At 37.8% G+C, this 20,075-nt stretch overlaps 1 protein-coding gene across 1 annotated transcript in view; it reads left to right on the forward strand.

Annotated features, from left to right (window-relative positions):
- The window catches only part of Arid2 (AT-rich interaction domain 2), a 149,633-nt gene that overhangs the window by 83,060 nt on the left and 46,498 nt on the right, over nucleotides 1–20,075 (forward strand). Inside the window, exons 6-7 of the mRNA XM_090324527.1 lie at nucleotides 9,322–9,540; nucleotides 12,353–12,420. Of these exons, the coding sequence (XP_090180653.1) occupies nucleotides 9,322–9,540; nucleotides 12,353–12,420 (287 nt within the window). The remainder of the gene's footprint in view (nucleotides 1–9,321; nucleotides 9,541–12,352; nucleotides 12,421–20,075) is intronic.

Genomic DNA, 20,075 nt, shown 5'->3' on the forward strand with positions numbered 1-20,075 from the left:
GGCTACATAAAGAGACCCTGTCTCAAAATATGGGGGAATAATAGGAAGGGAGAGGAGGGAAGGAAGGAGGGAAGGATGGAGGGGAAGGGATGCTAGGAAGAAGGAAGGACCAGAGAAACTGTGAAGTTTCATAAGAGTCTGCTACTATGATGGCTAACATTAGAATATTCAGAAATGTTCCTAATTTTATAACTGTCCTACCAAGATACCAGGGGATTTTTTTTTATTTTATTAAGTCACAATTATTAACAGTTACAGAAGAATCTGAGATTAAAAAAATTCAAAATTTGGCTGGGAGTGTGGCTTAGTGGTAGAGTGCTTGCATCACATGCATAAAGCCCTGGGTTTGATTCATCAGTATAACATAAACAGAAAAAGCCAGAAGTAAGTGGCACTTTGGCTCAAGTGATAAAATGTTAGCCTTGAGCAAAAGAAGCTCAGGGACAGTGCCCCAGGACTGGCAAAACAAGCAAACAAACAACAAATTCAGAAGCTGAACTTGAATCACACAGTCTACATGAAATAGAGATTTGTGTAGAAGTGATGAGGGTTTCTTTGTAATGGCTCTGTGGTTGATAGAATGACCCGGAAGAGTGACCTAGGGAGGTAATCATCTGTATCTTACATCAGTGACATTTGATCATAGCCTTTATAAAATTTACACTCAATCTATATATTTGTTACTGTTACTCGCTGATGCCAGTACCAGTCCTTGGTCTCATTTGTGTCACTCTCACCAGTCCTCCTGTCTTATTTTCACATGTTGAACTTGACTACATATTTCTTCTCCAGTTAATGACTAAAGAAATAGAATCTTAGCAGGGTGCTGTGGCTCATGCCTATAATCCTAGCTACTCAGGAGGCTGAGATCTGAGGATCAAGGTTCAGAGCCAACCCAGACACTAAAGGACCTGAGACTCTTATCTCCAATTAACCTCTAGAAAAAGGGAAATGGGGCTTGGCTTAAGAGTAGGGCGGTAGCCTTGAGCTGAAGAGCTTAGGGACAATGCTGAAACAAAGTTCAAGCCCCATGACCCACAGAAAGAAAAAAAGGCAGGCAGGCAGGCAGGCAGGCAGGCAGGCAGGCAAACAAGGGGGGGGAGGGAGAGAGAGAGAGAGAGGGAGGGAGGGAGGGAGAGAAAGAGACAGAGAGAGGGAAGAGGGAGAGAGGGAGAGAATGAGAATATCTCTTAAAATCTGGGATCTGCTTCCCTCCTTGAACACTTGTTAAACTTGTCATTTAAAATATGATGTAAAAATCAATATTAATAAATTCTTCAATAAAGTAAAAAAAATCTGGGATCTGCATATGAAGAAGCTTAAATAACTGACTTGGGAGAAGCAAGGAGTATAAACCAAACCTAGTTTTGCTTTTATTGGTAGTTATTACTACAAGTCTTAAAGCATTTTAAAGTCACCATAAAGAGAAGCTTACTAATTGTTTTAGCAGATAAAATCAAATTAAGCAACTTGTTAGGTGATTATGTTCTCTTTTCCTAGAGAGAGAATGGCCATTACCTAATTCAGAGATGCTGTAGAAGATATTTTACATTGAGTGAGACATTGTGCTAATGACCTTGAAAACTTTTCAATCAACTTGATATTCCTCTATTGCAATAAATAGAATTTGGTGTCTGCTGTTATATTTCCCCAAATTTCTTTTTGTTCTACTTGGTCTTCTTAAGGGAAAATAAAAAGCATGCAGGATGTGTTTGCTCCCCACTCCTGGTTGTAACTGATTTTCCTAAAGATGTGAAGTATGTTTGAGTGTGTTTGGTGAAACTCATTCATATAACACTATACAGATGATCAATGTGCTTAGCATATTTCAACAGCTCTTTTTGTTTGTGATTTTGCTTTGTTTTGGTAATACATGGAACTAAACTCAGAGCAATGAACTTAGCTAGTACTTAAACCACAGCTTTAGCATTTTTTGCACTTTTTTTGTGGGTCATGAGGCTTAAACTTGGCCTGACCGCTGTCCCTGAGCTCTAGGCTACCGCCCTACCCTTGAGTCAAGCCCTACATTTTCTAGAAGTTAGTTGGAGATAAGAGTCTCAGATTCTTTTGTGCCCAGGATGGCTTTGAACCTTGATCCTCAGATCTCAGCTTCCTGAGTAGTCATGAGCCTCCATGCCCGCCTGGCTTCTGCCTTTTTTCCTTTTTTTTTTTTGTCCTAGGACTTGAACTCTGGGCCTGGACGCTGTCCCTGAGCTCTTCAGCCACAGCACCACTTCCGGTTTTCTGGTGATTAATTGAAGATAAAAGTCTCTCAGACTTTCATGCCTGGGTGGCTTTGAATCATAATCCTCAGATCTCACAGCCTCCTGAGTAGCTAGGATTACAGGAGTGAGCCACTAGCATCCAGGAGCATTGGTTATTTTGAAGTTAGGGTCTTGATTTATCTTCAGCTGGCCTAACCTGTGATCCTCCTCATTCATCCCACTGCTTCAGCCATTGTACTTCCATCAGCAGCTGGAACAAAGGTACCCAGCCACTAGTTAAGATGGATTCTCAAGAACTATATTTTTGCCCAGGCTGGCTCCCATTGTTACCTCCCAAGTCGCTAGGATTAAGGCTTGAACCACTGATCCTGACACAGCTCTTAGCCATTCTGTGAGAGTTGCTTTGATTTAAGGAAAGTCTGAACAATTGATACAGTATGTATCATGTTTGACAAAAGTCAAGATTAGGGATTCATAAAGAGAAAAAACTGATAATTGCTGGGAAATGTCAGATTATATAGAATGTAAAACCTGAAAAGAGATAGTAGTACTGTCAGCATTTATGAATTTACATGTGTTATTTTTCTACAAAGAGCAATAACAGCATCACAGTTTTGTACAAATCCATATAATGTCCACTATATAAGCAAATCTTGCATTGATGATACTTTTCAAGCCATTAAGAAACATGATTAAACTTCATAGGTTACCTTGCATATCTGTATCTGTGTTCTAAATAAATGTTAAAATGGAATTACCTCATAGTAGTTAAGAGTGTGTGAAGCTGTTTATTTCTTGGTTTGTGGCCTAGTGTAGAGCACTTGCCTCACCTTGAGTGCAGATGTATGACACCATCGATTCTATTCTCAGCATCACAATAAAAGAATTGAGTGGTTTACTCAAGTAATCTCATGTGTAGTCTTAGCATTTGAAATTGGGAGCAAGTCACAGCATGTGTTCAAGGCCAGCTTAGGCTATCTAGTAAGATCCTGTCTCAAAACCAAACCAAACCAAACCAAACAAGAACCCACTTGATTTGTGCCCGCATTTTTATCATATAATTGTATTCCTTTTTTTTTTTTTTTTTGCCAATCCTGGGGCTTGAACTTGGGGCCTGAGCATTGTCCTTGAGCTTTCCTCAAGGATAGTGTTCTACCACTTGCATCACAGCACCACTTCTGGCTTTTTTTCTGTGTATGTGGTACCAAAGAATCACACCCAGGGATTCATGCATGCTAGGCAAGCACTCTACCACTACGCCATGCTACTGTCCTGTATTCCCATTTTGATGTGAATATACTTGAGTAGGTATTTGCCTAAGTATACTTGTAAATAAGATATTCTAAGACATTTTTGAAAGATTTTGAAGGGTAGTATAATAAATTTTATTTGGCACTGCTTCCAGGGTACCTGGTGTATTCTGTCATTCTGATATTAGTCTCACAATACAATACCATAGAATTAAAATTACACATGTGGATCTGAATTTTTCTGAGGACTATTAACTATGTATTTGTGTGTGTGTGCACATGTGCCAGTACTGGGGCTTGGACTCTAAAGGCTTCATGTTTGGCTTTTCTTGCTCATGGTTGAGGCTTAAACTATGCCTTCCATTCTAGCATTTTGCTGGTTAATTGGAGATAAGAATTTACAGGACTCAGGACCAGGAGCTTGGCCTAGAGGTAAAGTTTTTGTCTAGCATGCAGGAAACCCCTGGATTCGATTCCTTGCTATCAAATACACAGAAAAGGCTGAAAGTGATACTGTGGCTCAAGTGTTAGAGCATTGGCTTTGAGAAAGCCCAAGGACAGTGCTCAGGTCCTGCGTTCAGTCCCCAGGACTTACCCCCCCCCCCCAAAAAAAAAAAAAGAATCTTTAGAACACTTATCTGGGCTGGCTTTGACGTATAATCTTCAGATCTTAACCTTTTTAATAGTTAGGATGACAGATGTGAGCCACCCGTACTCTGCTAGATAAAATGATTTTTTAAAGAGAAAGAAACAGTGAATCCCTTTTGCTTAGAGCTTTGGGACAATTCAACATTGACATCTGCATTCAGGCCAGTCACTCATATGAAGCTAGCTTGGGCAGAAAATTTACAGGCCTCCACCTCCAATTAACTACTAAAAAGAAGCGCTGGAAATGTAGCTCAAATGGTAAAGCCTCAGCCTTGATCAATCAAGCTCAGCATACCAGAGTATCCCCATAAACAAAGAAACAAATAAATGTGTATGTGTCTGATTGTGAATGTAATGTGTGTGTGTATATATACATATTGTTTACAATCTCCTTTTAAAAATTTTGAGGCCCTAAGCCAGGCGCAGTGGCTCACGCCTATAATCCTAGCTACTCAGGAGGTTGAGATCTAAGGATCTAAGTTCAAAGCCAGCCCAGGCACAAAAGGACATGAGACTTCTTTTCTGCAATTAACCTCTAGAAAACGGAAGTGGGGCTTGGCTTAAGGGTAGGGCCATAGCCTTGAGCTGAAGAGGTCAGGGACATTGCCTAGGCAAAGATCAAGCCCCATGACCCACAGGAAAAAAAAAAATTGTGAGTGCCAGGAGTGTGGTCTAGTGGTTGAGTGCTTGCCTAACATGCACAAAGCCCTGGGTTCAATTCCTTAGTGCCATATACACAGAAAAAGCTAGATGTCATGCTGTGACTCAAGTGGTAGGGCAGTAGCCTTGAGAAAGCCTCTGAGTTCAAGCCCCAGAACTGCCCTACTCCATAAAAAATCATGAAAGTAAAAATTGACAGTCATTAGTGATTGAAATGAATGGAATTCTGATGTTTGGGAACTAACCACGCTTCTAATGATCCTTGATCCTAAGCTAGTCATTGTAATACCAGCATTCAAAAGCCCACAGTCCAAACAGGACTCTAGTGGGCATTGCCAATATCAATAAAAACACTGTTGTGGAAATCCTTAGAAACAGCATTCCAGGAGCAGTTCCCTCCTCCTAACTGAAAATGAAGAACTAAATATTGTACAACATACTTGTCAGTAGTGATCCATTTATATAAATTTCAAATCATAAATGGTGACTAAGTTTCTGATCCCTATTCTGACAGGAAATTACAGCATTTAGATTCATTTTTGAGACATAGTATAGATATGTATTGCTTAGCCTAATCTTGAACTGCTGGCTAAAGTGATTTCCTTGTCACAACCTCCTAAATAGCTGTGTGATAGGTACACAATACTGTTGTCTGGCTTGGTCTTAAAAGCCTAATGAAGTTTATCGTGTACATTGTATTAGGAGTCATTAACAAAACTTAAATAACTGTAGAATATTTTACATTTACTCCTGTATTCTTAAACATCTTGGTTTTTTTTTTGGGGGGGGGTGGATATCATGGGACTTGAACTCACCCTAGGCCTAGGCTCTGTCCTAGAGCTTTTCAGCCCAAGGGTACCACCCATCCCTGGGCCTAGGCATTGTCCCTGAGCTCTTAGCTCAAGGCTACCACCCTACCCTTGAGCCAAAGCCCACTTCCCATTTTCTAGAGGTTAACTGGAGATAAGAGTTTCGGGTCCTTTTGTGCCTGGGTTGGCTTTGAACCAGGATCCTCAGATCTCAGCCTCCTGAGTAGCTAGGATGACAGGCATGAGCCACCATGCCCGGTTTCTTAAACATGTTTTAACTTTTTCTTCACATATTTATTTTTTATTGTGTTTTGTCAGGGTAATATATAGAAGGGTTAATTATATTCATCAGGTAATAGGTACATTATTTCTTGAACACTGATACCCTTTCTAGTGTTTTGTCTCCCTTTCCCTCCCTTGCCCCCTCCCAATCTTGTTTTTGCCCTTCTCCTCCCTATAACAAATAAACATATAAACAAATAAAGGGTATATACAATATACCAGGTAACAAAGTCAGATAAAGTAATAACAGAGATACATCATAAGGGGAAAAAAGAGAAAAGAAATAGGTGCATATAATACCTTGAGAACAACAATCACAAAGATAAACCTCTTGTTAACATATTTTATGAGAAATTTGATTTGTCAAGTTCATAAAACAAGCAATGTATTCTTATTATCCATTCCTAACTATTGTGAAGAATGTCTGTCATAGTAATTTATAGTGACTTTGTAACATTTTCCACCAGTATGTTGGAGACATTTCTCGAATATTTTAGAACTGAAGGTGATGTCTCTTCCCATGTTACTACACAAAGGATAGAGGTGCTTCCTGTCATCTCAGCACTCAGAAGGCTGAAGCAGAAGAATTTCAAGCTTCAGATTTGCCTGGGCTACATAGTGAAATGCAAAAATCTGAACTTAAAAGGGTTTGTGCTGGGAAATCTTCACATCATTTTCTCCTAAGATGTGTTGTAGCAGTACACTTTATATTTTATTTAAAGAGGTTTTGGTTTGCTTTTTTAGGTTTGTTGTTTCACCTTTTAAAAAATCTCTGGAATGTTTTATTGAGAAATTTTCTAAGTCTCATTTTCTTGCCTCTTAAATAGTTATAGCTTTATTTGGAAAATATACTCTAGGTATATTTAAGCTTCAGGATTCTAGAAATAACATTTTTACATGTATATGTTAGAGTTTTATCTTAGTATTTTATAAGTACATCTTTCTCTCCCCCCCTTTTTTTTTTTTTTTTTTTTTGTCTGTCCTGGGCTTGAGCTCAGGGCCTGAGCACTGTCCTTGGACTTTCTCAAGGCTAGAGCTCTACCACTTGAGCCTCAGCACCACTTCCAGCTTTTTTCTATGTACTTGGTACCAAGGAATGGAACCCGGGTGGGTCTTTGTGAATGCTAGGCAACTCCAGGCCCTTTCTCTCCCTTTTGAACTTTGATAAGTGTTTGTTTTGTTAAATCAGTTCTACAGGAAATCTTAATTTGTTTTAGAATTGACATTTTTAGGACACAAACATATCAACTATAAGCGTATACAAATCAGATTAACATGGTTCTTAAAAGAATAAGCTGCTGAGATGTGTGTGTATGTGTGTCTGAGTGAGTGTGAGTGTGTGCACATGTGTCAGTGCTGGGGCTTGATCAGCACCTGGGTACTGTCCCTGAGCATTTTTTGCTCAAGGATAGCACTCTTATCATTTGAGCCATGGCATTACTTAGAGTTTTTTCTGTTTATGTGGCACTGATGAAGCAAACCCAAGGCCTCACGCATACTAAGCAAGCACTCTACCACTAAGCCACATTCTCAGCCATGAGAAAATGAGGTAAATGATTTTTATTTAAAAAAAAAAAACAACTTTATGATATTAAGTGCTGGCAAGAAGAGGGGATAAGTCTGTACATTTGAGATGAAATACAAGATATTATAGACACTAAAGTTAAGCATATAACTTTTGTGACCCAGCAGTAGACTTCTAGATATTTGACCAAGAAGTATGGGCAAAATGTGTCCCCTCTGAATCTTGTGTGTAAAGGCTTTTAGAAACATTACTTAAAGGTTTCCCAAGCTAGAAATAGTCTAATGACTTATATCTTAGGAATACATACACAATGTTTAGAAAGGAATCAGTAGTGATTGATGTATCATGGTGGGTATGAAGCTCAAATGTATTTTGCTACGGGAAATAAATGACACACAAAAAATGCTTATATACTGTATATTTCCACTTAGTATTTAAATATAGGAGCAATAGCACAATGAAGGGTAGAGAATCGGGTCCATTACAGAGGAGCAAAACAAACTTTGGGTGGGTGGTAAACACAAGATAATTGTGGTTGTTGTTAAAAAGAAATCTATTTAGTAGATGTGTGCTATCTGTAAAGCTAATGATCGCAAGGAGACTGCCATGTAGGAAAATCCTCAAATTCTTAAGATCCATAGGGTCCCTAGTCTAAAATTACTCAACTTTATCTCTACTCTGTGTATAGTATGTCCTAGTATTCGTAATTTGAAATGTGCATAGTCTGAATTTCTGTTACAAAGTTACTTTTATACACATTAAAATTGTTCCCTCAAAACAAGGTATCTACTCATGATCTTTATCACGAATATGCATTATCATAAATATGCTTTATCAATTTTTTTCTTACGTAGCATTGTCCTGCCTCTCCAAAGAGAGGTCTTCTTTCAACAAATATAAAAATTTCACTTTTTCATTTAAACTAGGTACATTAACGTTGTGGTCACATACTACCTTTTTTTTTTTTTTTTTTTTTTTTTTTTGATTGGTTGTGCAACTTGAAATTGGGGCCTTGGTGCTATCCCTGAGCTCTTTTGTTCAAGGCTAGCACTCTACCCTTTGAGTCACAGTATCACTTCCAGTTTTGTGCTGGTTAATTGGAGTCTCATGGACTTTTTCCTGCCTGGATTGGCATTGAACCTCAGATCTCAGCCCTCCTGATCAGCTAGGATTACAGGCATAAGCCACTGGAGCCCAGCTTAACCATTTTACTTTTGGGTTTTTTTTTGCCAGTCCTGAACTTGAACTAAGGGCCTGAGCACTGTCCTTGGGCTTTCCTCAAAGCTAGAATCTACCACTTCCAGCTTTTCTATATGTGTGATATTGAGGAATTGAACCCAGGTCTTCGTGCATGCTAGGCAAGCACTCTACCACTAGGCCAAACTCCTCGCCAACCATTTTACTTTTGAGAAGCAGTAGAGATCACATAGCAATTTCAACACAACTGGTGATAAACAAAGGGTTGACTAAAAATTTCTCAACCTCACCTTAAGATACACACTGCATGCATAGGAATCTAAGCTTTTATTTTTTGAAATTGCTTTTGATTGATTTGTTTCTATGCCTATGTAAACTGCTTATGATAAATATGTCAAAACTCAGAATTCAAAAACTAAAAAGGATGGCTTTGCTATTGCTAATTATATCCTGATTAATCCAACCAGTATTTTGCAATGTAAGCATAGAATTGTAGTTAAGAAAATTAATTAAAATTAAAAGTGATGTGATACTTTTACAATGTTCAAATGTTTACATTTGATATTGTAATACTTTTTAAAGAATGTAATTCTAACAATAAGTAAACCCAAAATGTTGAGGAAATTTTCTAAAGCAATAGAAAGAAGGAAGGAAGGCATTCATCAACTCCTAACCATAAGATTCTCCTATCTTTAATAGAACTACACTTTTTTCTTCTTTGCTAGATTATCTGCGGCAAAGTTATGGGCTATCAATGGACTTTAATTCGCCAAACGACTATAATAAATTGGTGCTTTCACTGTTATCTGGACTCCCAAATGAAGTGGACTTTGCAATTAATGTATGCACTCTTCTATCAAATGAAAGCAAGCACGTCATGCAACTTGAAAAAGACCCTAAAATCATCACTTTATTACTTGCTAATGCTGGGGTATTTGATGACAGTAAGTTTTAGCTGAACATATTGACTATTTTATAGAGGTGTCAATGTTTTTTCAATGTTTTTAAGAAAAAAGAATAATTTGTCAGTAAAGTTGTATTGTTTGCTTTTCTGCATTAACTACATCACTTTAGAAAAATACATGTTTGTAGCCACCTTATATAGTTAACTTTTTAAGTCTTAATTAGAACTTTTGATGTATAAATCTTGACTTTTGGAGTAATACCTTGGTTTCCTGATAGGGGGAAATTAGGTCTCACAAAATTCAGATAAAAAGTACAATCTGGAAGAATCTACTTTTCTTAATTCTTATAAGTTGAATTGTTTATTTTCTGTGAAAGTGTCTTAAACTTTTAACTAAGTTGTTCTTTAGTGACTCAATTGCTCAGCTTAGCCAAGAGCTGGTGGCTCACACCCATAATCCTAGATACTTGGGAGGCTGAGATCTGAGGATCATGGTTTAGAGCCAGTCTGGGCAGGAACCTACATCCCCTCCACACACTTCTCTGCAATTAACTACTCAAAAACTGGTAGTGAGGCTGTGGCTAAAAGTGGTAGCCTTGAACAAAAGAGCTCAGGGACAGCATCCAGGCTAAGTTCAAGCCCCGTGGCCAACCAACCAACCAACAAATAAATGAATTGTTCAGTTTTAAAAACTTACTTTTGATTAGAGATTAGAAACTATATTTTCAGATCTTTTTCCTGCTCATAATTTTGCTAACATATGTTAGCTAAGTGTAAAACTCCCCATTGCATTCCACCCCCCCTCAATCCAATTGTAAACAAGATTATCTTTTCCAAGCAGAAGGAATTATTTTATCCTATATGGGAAGCACCATGTACTGTTTGTGAAACAATGTGTTAACTCATTTAACACTAAGGGTTTGATTATTTTTATGTTTAAATGGCAAAATCTTAGTAAATGAATTATTTTCTCTGCAGTTTGTTTTTTTTTATCAAGTATAACTTTCAGATATAATTTTATTGCAGATAATCTAGAATAGCCTTCTTAGAAATTTGATACATATTTTATCTGAAAACAAATGGAAAGTAATATAAAAAAAGGTAAAAAGTTTCTGCCTGAAACTAATTCCTTGATTACATGAAGGTTTCTCTCTGACTTTTTTGGGAGGGTTGGGTGGGATCGGTCATGGGGCTTGAAATCTGAGCCTGGGAGCTGTCCCTGAGCAATTCAGATCAAGGCTAGGGCTCTACCACATTGAGCCACGGAGCTACTTCAGGTTTTCTGGTGGTTCATTGGAGATAGGAATCTCATGGACTTTTCTTTTCATGCCCAGGCTGGCTATGAACGGTGATCATTAGATCTCAGCCTCCTGAGTAGCTACAATTACAGGCGTGAGCCACTGGTGCCCGGCTCTCTTTTGTAATCACATTTTGTTTTAAACTTTGAAATGTAGCTTTTAACATTTAATGTAGAATTGAGTAGGAAAACAACACATTCCTTTGGAAAGAATTCTTCTTAAAAGTAGAAGAGTTTTGTGAAATCATATTATTTGATCTTTCAATAGGACTACATGTGAATAATAAGGTTTACACCAAAAAAAAAAAAAGGATTACACCAGTTTTGGTGTATTAGATATGGCACTCTTTAGAAGCCATTCATTTTATTATACTCTTTGGATATTTTTATTGTCTAAAGGACTAAATTATTTAGTGTAGAAATCTAAAGGTATTCAGAAAATATTTAAAGAGTATTTCTATCATTCCATTCACATAAGAAAACTTAAGAGTTCTAGGTACGTAGGTATTTTATGAAGACACTGCATACTTTAAACAATCATTTTTATATTTTGTAAAGAATTCTCTTGAGAATCTTCCTTAATGGAGACTTCATTCATGGGACTTTCTTACAAAAAAAAATGCCATTTTGCCTGGGACTGTAGCTTAGTAATAGAGTGCTTGCCTAGCGTGCATGAAGCCCTGGATTCAATTCTTCAATAACACATGAACAGAAAAAGCCAGAAGTGGTGCTGTGGCTCAAATGGTAGAGCGTTAGCTTTGAGGAAACTCAAGAACAGTGCTCAGGCCCTGAGTTCAAGCCTTAGGACTGGCAAAAAAAAAAAAAAAAGCCTTTTAAAAAAATATGAGCCTTGCCAGGCGCCACTGTGGCTCATGCTCCTAGCTACTCAGGAGGCTGAGATCTAAGATCAAGGTTCAGAGCCAGCCCTGCACCAAAGGACCTGAGACTCTTATCTCCAATTAACCTCTAGAAAATGGGAAGTGGAGCTTGGCTCTAGGGTAGGTAGCCTTGAGCTGAAGAGCTCAGGGACAGTGCCCACGCTGAATTGAAGCCCTATGACCCATCCCCCAAATATATATATATATATATTTATATATAAATATATAAATATATATAAATATATATATATTTATTTCTGAAATTAACGTGGAGACTTCTATGACACTTTAGTGATATAATAGTTACATCAGCTCTCCTTTCAGTGTCCTTTTTCTCTATAAATCTGAAGCTAGTACAGAGTAAATATTATGTGTGTTACTGAGGATTAAACCAGGCCTTGTATGCACTAGGCAATAGCTACCCCATAAGCTGCATCACTGCCTAACTTGTACAATTTTAGCATATAAAAACAAAGATTTATTTTTTCAATCAATAATTTAAGAGAATATTATAGGAGTAGTATTTACTGTAATTTACACTGCTATTTTGATTTGCTATAAGGAAGTTTTTAGTGAATAAGATATATTAAAATTGGTTGTACTGGTTCTTCAAAGCTTCATTGTATTAAAATTAAAACTTAATTGTATTTTACTATCTGTATTATTTATTCATTTAGCTTTAGGATCCTTTTCTACTGTATTCGGAGAAGAGTGGAAAGAGAAGACTGATAGAGATTTTGTTAAGGTAATTGACATAAATTAAAATGTTAAAACATTGGTTTACATGTAGATAATCTAACAACATATTAAGTGGTTTCTCATTTTATGCACATGACTTTTCATCTTTTTGTCTTTAATTATACACATATTTATTTAGAGGCTATAATTAAGTAGAAATTTTTTAATAACATCTAATATCTATTTAGATTTTAGATTAGAGATCTAATTCGTATTTATCATCAATAAAATTTTTATTTAAGATGACATTATTTTCTGTTTATAAAATAAATTCGGGCCGGGAGTTTGGCCTAGAGGTAGAGTGCTTGCCTAGCATGCACAAAGATTCAAGTTTGATTCCTTGGTACCACATGCATAGGAAAAAGCTGGAAGTGGTGCTGAGGCTCAAGTGGTAGAAAGCCCAAGGACAGTGCTCAGGCCCTGAGCTAAAGCCCAAGTCTGGCAAAAAAATAATAATAATAATAATTAAATAAATTCATCAACTTATTTATGTTTATTTTTATTTATTTTTTTTGTCAGTCATGGGACTTGATTTCTGGGCCTGGGTGCTGTCTCTGAGCTCTTCAGCTCAAGGCTAGCACTTTACCATTGTAGCCACGGTACCATGTCAGGTTTTCTGGTAGTTAATTAGAGATAAGAGTCTCAGGGACTTTTGTGCCCAGGCTGACTTTGAACTGTGATCCTCAGATCTCAGCCTTCTGAGTAGCTAGGATTGCAGGTATAAGCCACTGGTGCCCAGCTTTATATTTAATTTTTTAACTTTTACTAGATCTGTAATAAAAGCACAAGAATAATCCTATTGTTATCTTAAAGTAAGTTTGAATAAGTTTTATTTTAGTGTATATTTCATAGCTGTACAATTCAAAAGGAAATAAAAGCCCAAGTGTATCCTTAAATCCACAAAAACATTAAACTAATTTGTATTCAAACAATAGCAGGACACTTCTCTTATCATTTAAGGATACAGTTTGTTATTTTTGTGGTAATAGAATGGGAATATTAAGCAGTATTATACAATTACATTTTAATTTTTTTTCAAAAACTATAGATGAATAACAAGTTTGATTACTTTTGGTTTTTTGCTTGTTTATTAAGATTTCTGAACTTCTGTGTTTTGAAATTAGCCCCCAGAAATACTGATATAAAAAACAATCATACAGATTCGTCACTTGACTCTTAAAAAAACAATTGCATTAAAAATGTAGGTAGCTATCTATAGTGCATGTTTGGGCTACAAGAAACTTTGAAGAAATAGTGTTGGTCAATAATAATAACATGTATTTAATGTTATTTTGCATAAAGAAACACAGGATTAGAGTTGATGTTCAAGCGCTTGACTGTATATTAAACTAAAAAAAAAATCTCACATTAGATGTAGTAGGTTGTAGCCGGGTGATAGTTGCTCATCCCTGTAATCTTAGCTTCTAAAGGAGGTTGAGGCTCAAAGCCAGTCTGGTCAGGAAATCTGTGAGATTCTTTTATCTCCAGTTAAACACCAAAAAGTTGGAAGTGCTGGTGTGTCTCTAAAAAGAGTTCTTTGTAAACATATAATGTTCTCTTTTTTGCAAGGCCTGGATCTTGAACTGTGGGCCTGGGTGTTGTCCTTGAGCTTTTGTGCTCAATGCTAGTGTTGTACTTCCAGCTTTTTTGGTGGTTAATTGGAGATAAGAGTCTCAGGGACTTTGCTTCCTGGGCTGGCTTCAAACCTTGATAATCTGATACCAGCTTCCTGAGTACCTTGAATTATAGGTATGAGCCACTTGCGTCCGACTTACATAAAATGTTCTTTTTTAATTTTTTAATAAAAAGCTTATATGGAGTAGATAATAAATTGTTCAGCCTTCTTTATTCTTTTTCTTCATGCAAACTTGTTTTTACAAAATGAATAATTCCATTATAAAATAATTTAAGCAGGGGCCGGGAGTTTGATCTAGTGGTAGAGTCCTTCCCAGCATGCATGAAGGCCTGGGTTCAATTCCTCGGTACCACATACATAGAAAAAAGCTGGAAGTGGTGCTATGGCTCAAGTGGTAGAGCTCTAGCCTTGAGAAAAAAGTCCAAGGACAGTGCTCAGGCCCTGAGTTCAAGCCCTATGACTGGCAAAAAAAAAAAAATTAAGCAATGCAGAACTCTAAAATTTATCTTCAAAAGTGTATGTTCATGGGCCAGGAGCTTGGCCTAGTGGTAGAGTGCTTGCCTAGCATGCACGAAGACCTGGGTTTGATTTCTTACGTACCACATACATAGAAAAAGTCAGAAGTGGTGCTGTGGTTCAAGAGGTAAAGCTCTAGTCTTGAGAAAACCCAAAGACAGTGCTCAGGCCCTGAGCTTAAGCCCAGGACTGCCTCCCCCCCCCCCAAAAAAAAAAAGTGTATGCTCATGAAGTATATGTTAATAAGTTCATAATATTTGAATTAATAGCCTAATACTTGGCAGTAATTAATATAGTCCCAATACTTGTGAGGAGGAAGGAGAATTATGCGTTCAAAGCTATCTTGGGCTACATAGCATGATACTGTATCAAAGAAAATGTTGAATTAGCCGGGAGCGTAGCCTAGTGGTAGAGTGCTCACCTAATATGCAGAAAGCCATGGGTTTGATTCCTCAGTACCACTTACTCAGAGCTGTGGCTCAAATGGTAGAGCACTGGCCTTGAGCAAAAAGTGTTCAAGGACAGTGCCCAAGCCCTGCATTCAAGCCCTATGACTGGCAAAAAAGAAAAAGAAAATGTTGAATTAATAAAAGTTCAAGGAAAAAATAAATAAAATGCTCTGATGGTTCCAATATTTCATATTTTTATTTAATTCAGGGGTATGCACTATAGAACAGTCTTACCAGGATATCTAGCAAACAGCAAAACATTAAAACTTCCATTAAATATACCCACTCTGAAATCTACACTATCTATGTATTTACAGAAAAGGTTTCTGAGTATATATTCTTTCTATATAATACTTAGAAGGAAAATCTGTATTTTGAACTTCATTAGGATTGGCATTAAATCCTGGGCCTTGGGCATACTAGACCAACTAGGAACTTCGTAATTTGCTCTTTTCACTGTGAGCTTTCATTCTCATTCATAATCTTTAATATTTTAACAAGCACTCATAACAGACATGTACTAGTTCATGTAAGTAATATAAATATATGTATATATATTAGAAATTTAGGTTGTTTATAATTTCCTGATTATAAACTTCTAGCTGTGATGAAATACTTAGAGCTAAATCTATATTGATAAATGAGGTTTTTTTGTTTAAAATTTTGGAGTCAAGAGTATAAATTTGGAAGTGGCATTTGTTCAAGCAGTAGAGTACTAGTGTTGAGCAAGAGAAGTGCAGGTATAGTGCAGTGCCCCAGGCCCTGAGTTCAAGTCCCAGGATTGGCAAAAATAAGAAAAGGGGAGAGCAGGAGTGTGGCCTAGTGATAGAGTGCTTACCTAGCACGCAGAAAGCCCTGGGTTCAATAACTGAGCACCACATACACAGAAAAAGCTAGAAGTGATACTGTGGCTCAAGTGGTAGAGCACTAGCCTTGAGAAAACTCAAAGACAGTGCCCAGGCCCTGAGTTCAAGCCCCAACACTGGCCAAAAATAAAAAAATAGAGTAAGTTTGCTAGATGTCCATGGCTCATGTCTGTAATCCTAGCTTCTTATGAGGTTGAAGTCTGAGAATCCAGGTTGGAAGTCAAGCTATCCAGGAAACACTGAGACCTTATCTACAATTAACCACCAGAGAACCAGAAGTGGAGCTGTGGCTCAAGTGATAGAGCACTGGCCTTGAGCAAAGCTTCACAAGGACAAACCACAAGCCCTGAATTCAAGCCCCAAGGTCAAAAATACCAAAAACAAAAATCAAAAGGAGTGTTAGAAAAAAATTTTAAGCATACCCCATTAATATTTTTTGTTTTGATGTATTGGGGGTTTTAACTCAGGGCCTGCTCCTGCTAAGTTGGCATGATACTGCTGAACCATGCCGTTAGTCCATTTTTTTTCCCCACTATTATTTTTAGGATAGGGTTTTGCTCCCTGCCTGAATGCTTGCCAGAACACCATGTGTCTACTTGAGGCTTTCTGTTATCTCTAGGATTACCAGCTTCTGCCCCTGAGTGTTGCTCCATGGAGACAGTCTTTCGGACATTACTGCCCAGGCTGACTTGGCACTGGAGTCCTCCCAGTCCCTGCCTCTCATACAGCCTGAGATGAACGGCAGGCTCTGCTGTGACCAGATATGCATTGAGAGGAGGTTTTCACACTTCTCTGCCTGGGCTGGCCTGGAACCTTGATCCTCTTCTCCTTAGCTTCTGAAGTACAGCTGGGATCATAGGAATCAGCCACTTGTGCCCAATTAAAAAACATGTTTTTTTGTTGTTATACCAAATGAAATTTGTGTCATGCAAAGCCTAGTCCAATAAAAGTATAATTGACTAAGATTATATTATTCTTTTCTAGCTAAACATACCCGAGTAATAGCTTTAACTGTTTTTAGTTTAGAGAAAAATGGTTTGAGCTATTTTACTTTTTTTTTTCTTTTTCTTTTTTTTTTTTTTTTTTTTGCCAGTCCTGTGACTTGAGCTCAGGGCTTGAGCATTGTCCTTGGGCTTTCTCAAGGCAAGCACTCTACCACTTGAGCCACATCACCACTTCTGGCTTTTTCTATGTATGTGGGGTGCTGAGGAATCGAACCCGGGTCTTCGTTCATGCTAGGCATGCACTCTTACCACTAGGCCAAACTCCCAGCTGAGCTATTTTACTTTATAATTTGTCTTTTTGTAATCTTCCACATTCTTTAATTTACCAAATATGTACTGGGCCATTGCTCTGTACTAAAACTTTTACAAAGACACAAACTTATAAATCCAAATTTTCTCATGTGGAATCAAGACCTTAAAAAAATGGACCTGAGGGCCAGGAGTTTGGCCTAGTGGTTAAAGTGCTTGCCTAGCATGCACGAAGACCCGGGTTTGATTCCTTGGTACCACATGCATACAAAAAAGCCGGAAGTGGTGCTGAGGCTCAAGTGGTAGAGCTCTAGCCTTGAGAAAGTCCAAGGACAGTGCTCAGGCCCTGAGCTCAAGCCCAGGACTGGAAAAAAAAAAATGGACCTGAATGTCAAAGGGGAGTTGTCTTGGTGGGGGTGAGCAGATGATGAGATGAAGGGGTGAAAGTGATGGAAGAACACACACACAGAGAGAGAGAGAGAGAGAGAGAGAGAGAGAGAGAGAGAGAGAGAGAGAGAGAGAGAGAGAGAGAGAGAGAGAGAAGAGAGAAGAGAGAAAGAGTGCCAGTCTTGGGCTTAAACTCAGGGCCTGAACATTGTCCTTGGATTTTCTCAAGGCTAGCGCTCTACCACTTGAGCCCACTTGAGCCTCAGCACCAATTCCAGCCTTTTTCTATATATGTGGTACGGAGGAATTGAACCTAGGTCTTCATGCATGCTAGGCAAGCACTCTACCACTAGGCCAAACTCCCAGCCTGGAAGAACATTATATTTAAGTGGGAAAATAAAGTAATGAAACCCATGAAAATTGGTTTTAGAAAAGTCTGCGGGGTTGGGTGTTTGGCCTAATTGGTAGAATATATAATATATATAATAATTATATATAATATATAGATATGTGGGTGGTTATGAGGAATTTAGAAAGAGTGAGAAGAGGGGCATAAATTGCTGCTGGGTGTATGCTATGTTGTCATTAGATCATGTGGCCAGAGAAGGCTTTGCTGTAGGTAATTGCTGATGTCCTTTTGGTAGATTTTAAATGATGATAAGAGGATGAATATTAAAGAAAAAGACCCCTTGTGGTAGGAGTAAGTCTAGTGAGAGATAGTGCACCTACAGATTTAATTTCTAGATATTCTCTGTTTACAAAATTTGTCTTTTTGTGTCTTTTATTTTTTTGGTATTTGGGCATATGTATTAAATATATCTTGTATTTTAGAGTAACTTATTAAATTAATGTAATTTAAGTTGTATATAGATGAAATAGTTGAGTATAAAATTTAAAGATAAATACAATATACAAATTAAATACTTAGCCTAATCATTCTAGTTACCTAATGCTTTTGCGGCTAGCTAATTTCATTCACTGACATAGTGAATTATAATTATGCCTCATGGTTTGTTAGGTAAAAAATTCAGAGGCCGGGAGTTTGGCCTAGTTGTAGAGTGCTTACCTAGCATGCACAAAGACCTGGGTTTGATTCCTTGGTACCACATATGTAGAAAAAAGCCAGAAGTGGTGCTAAGGCTCAAGAAGTAGAGCTCTAGCCTTGAGAAAGTCCAGGGACAGTGCTCAGGCCCTGAATACCTTTTTTTTTCTTTTTTTTGGGGGGGTGGTGGATCTGGGACTTGAACTTTGGGCCTAGGTGGTGTCCCTAAGCTCTTCAGCTGAAGGCTCCTGCCCTACCCTTGGAGCCACAGGGCCACTTCCATTTTTCTGGTAATTAATTGGAGATAAGAGTCTTATGGACTCTTTAGTGCTCGGCTGGCTTTGAGCCAATTCTCAGATCTCAGCCTCCTCAGAAGCTTGGATTATAGTTGTGAGCCACCATACCCAGCCCCATGATATTTAGCTCCATGAGATTTTTTTTTATATAGATTGGATTAGAGACTTTTATATAAATAGGATTAAGAGTTTTTCTACTACTCTAATTATTTGCCAGTCATTTACAGATACTACTACTAATCTAGAATGGATATATTAACTTCTTCATTCATTTTTCTGGTCACTGGAGTAGTGCATTCAAACTCCTGGAGATGGAGAATAGGTCAGTGGTGAACAGTTTAGGGAATTGTTTTTAACTCAGAATTCAGTCAACCTTTTGCTTTCCTTTTCTGGTTGAATGTCTAATTTCCCTCTTCATGGAATGGTCTATGGTCTTGTCATCTGTTTTCATCCTGGCCTTTCCATCTAACCTTTTTGATTATAGAGCTACACAATTTCCTAACTCTGGACATGTCTGTGATAACATTTTAAACTATACAAAATGTGTATTTGCATATGCAGTAATTATGGCAAGTAGAAGTTGACATTATAACCATTAATCATATAAATTCAAGAACATAAATTTGTTGACTAAATGATCATCACCAGTCACCGGTGCCTCAAGCCTATAGCTACTCAAAAGGCTGAGATATGAGGCTTGAGGTTCAAAGCCAGCCTAGGAGACAAAGTCCCTGAGACTCATCTCAAATTAACTACCAAAAAGTCAGAAGTAGAGTTATGGCACCAATGGTAAAGTGCCATCCTTGAGAGAAAAAGCCAAATCAAAACACAGGGTCCTGAGTTCAAGGTGCAATAAATACAATATAGTAGTCCTCTTTGTTAAATGTTTTTCTGTTCAGAGGCCGGGAGTTTGGCCTAGTGGTAGAGTGCTTACCTAGCATGCATGAAGACTCAGGTTCAATTCCTTAGTATCACATATAGAAAAAAGCTGGAAGTGGTGCTGAGGCTCAAGTGGTAGAGCTCTAGCCTTGAGAAAGCCTAAGGACAGTGCTCAAGCCCTGAGTTCAAGCCCACGACTGGCAAAAAAAAAAGTTTTTCTGTACTTTTTGTATTTTCTCCACCCAAGCACTAACCAGGTCCGTATCTAATATGCTTAGTAGTGATGGGGTAATTTCAAGTTGTATGATTGTACACTTAGGCATGTTCTGTTTGCCGTA

This window comes from Megascapheus bottae, chromosome 2 (assembly GCF_031878675.1).
Source record: "Megascapheus bottae isolate mThoBot1 chromosome 2, mThoBot2.hap1, whole genome shotgun sequence".
NCBI lineage: Eukaryota > Metazoa > Chordata > Mammalia > Rodentia > Geomyidae > Megascapheus > Megascapheus bottae.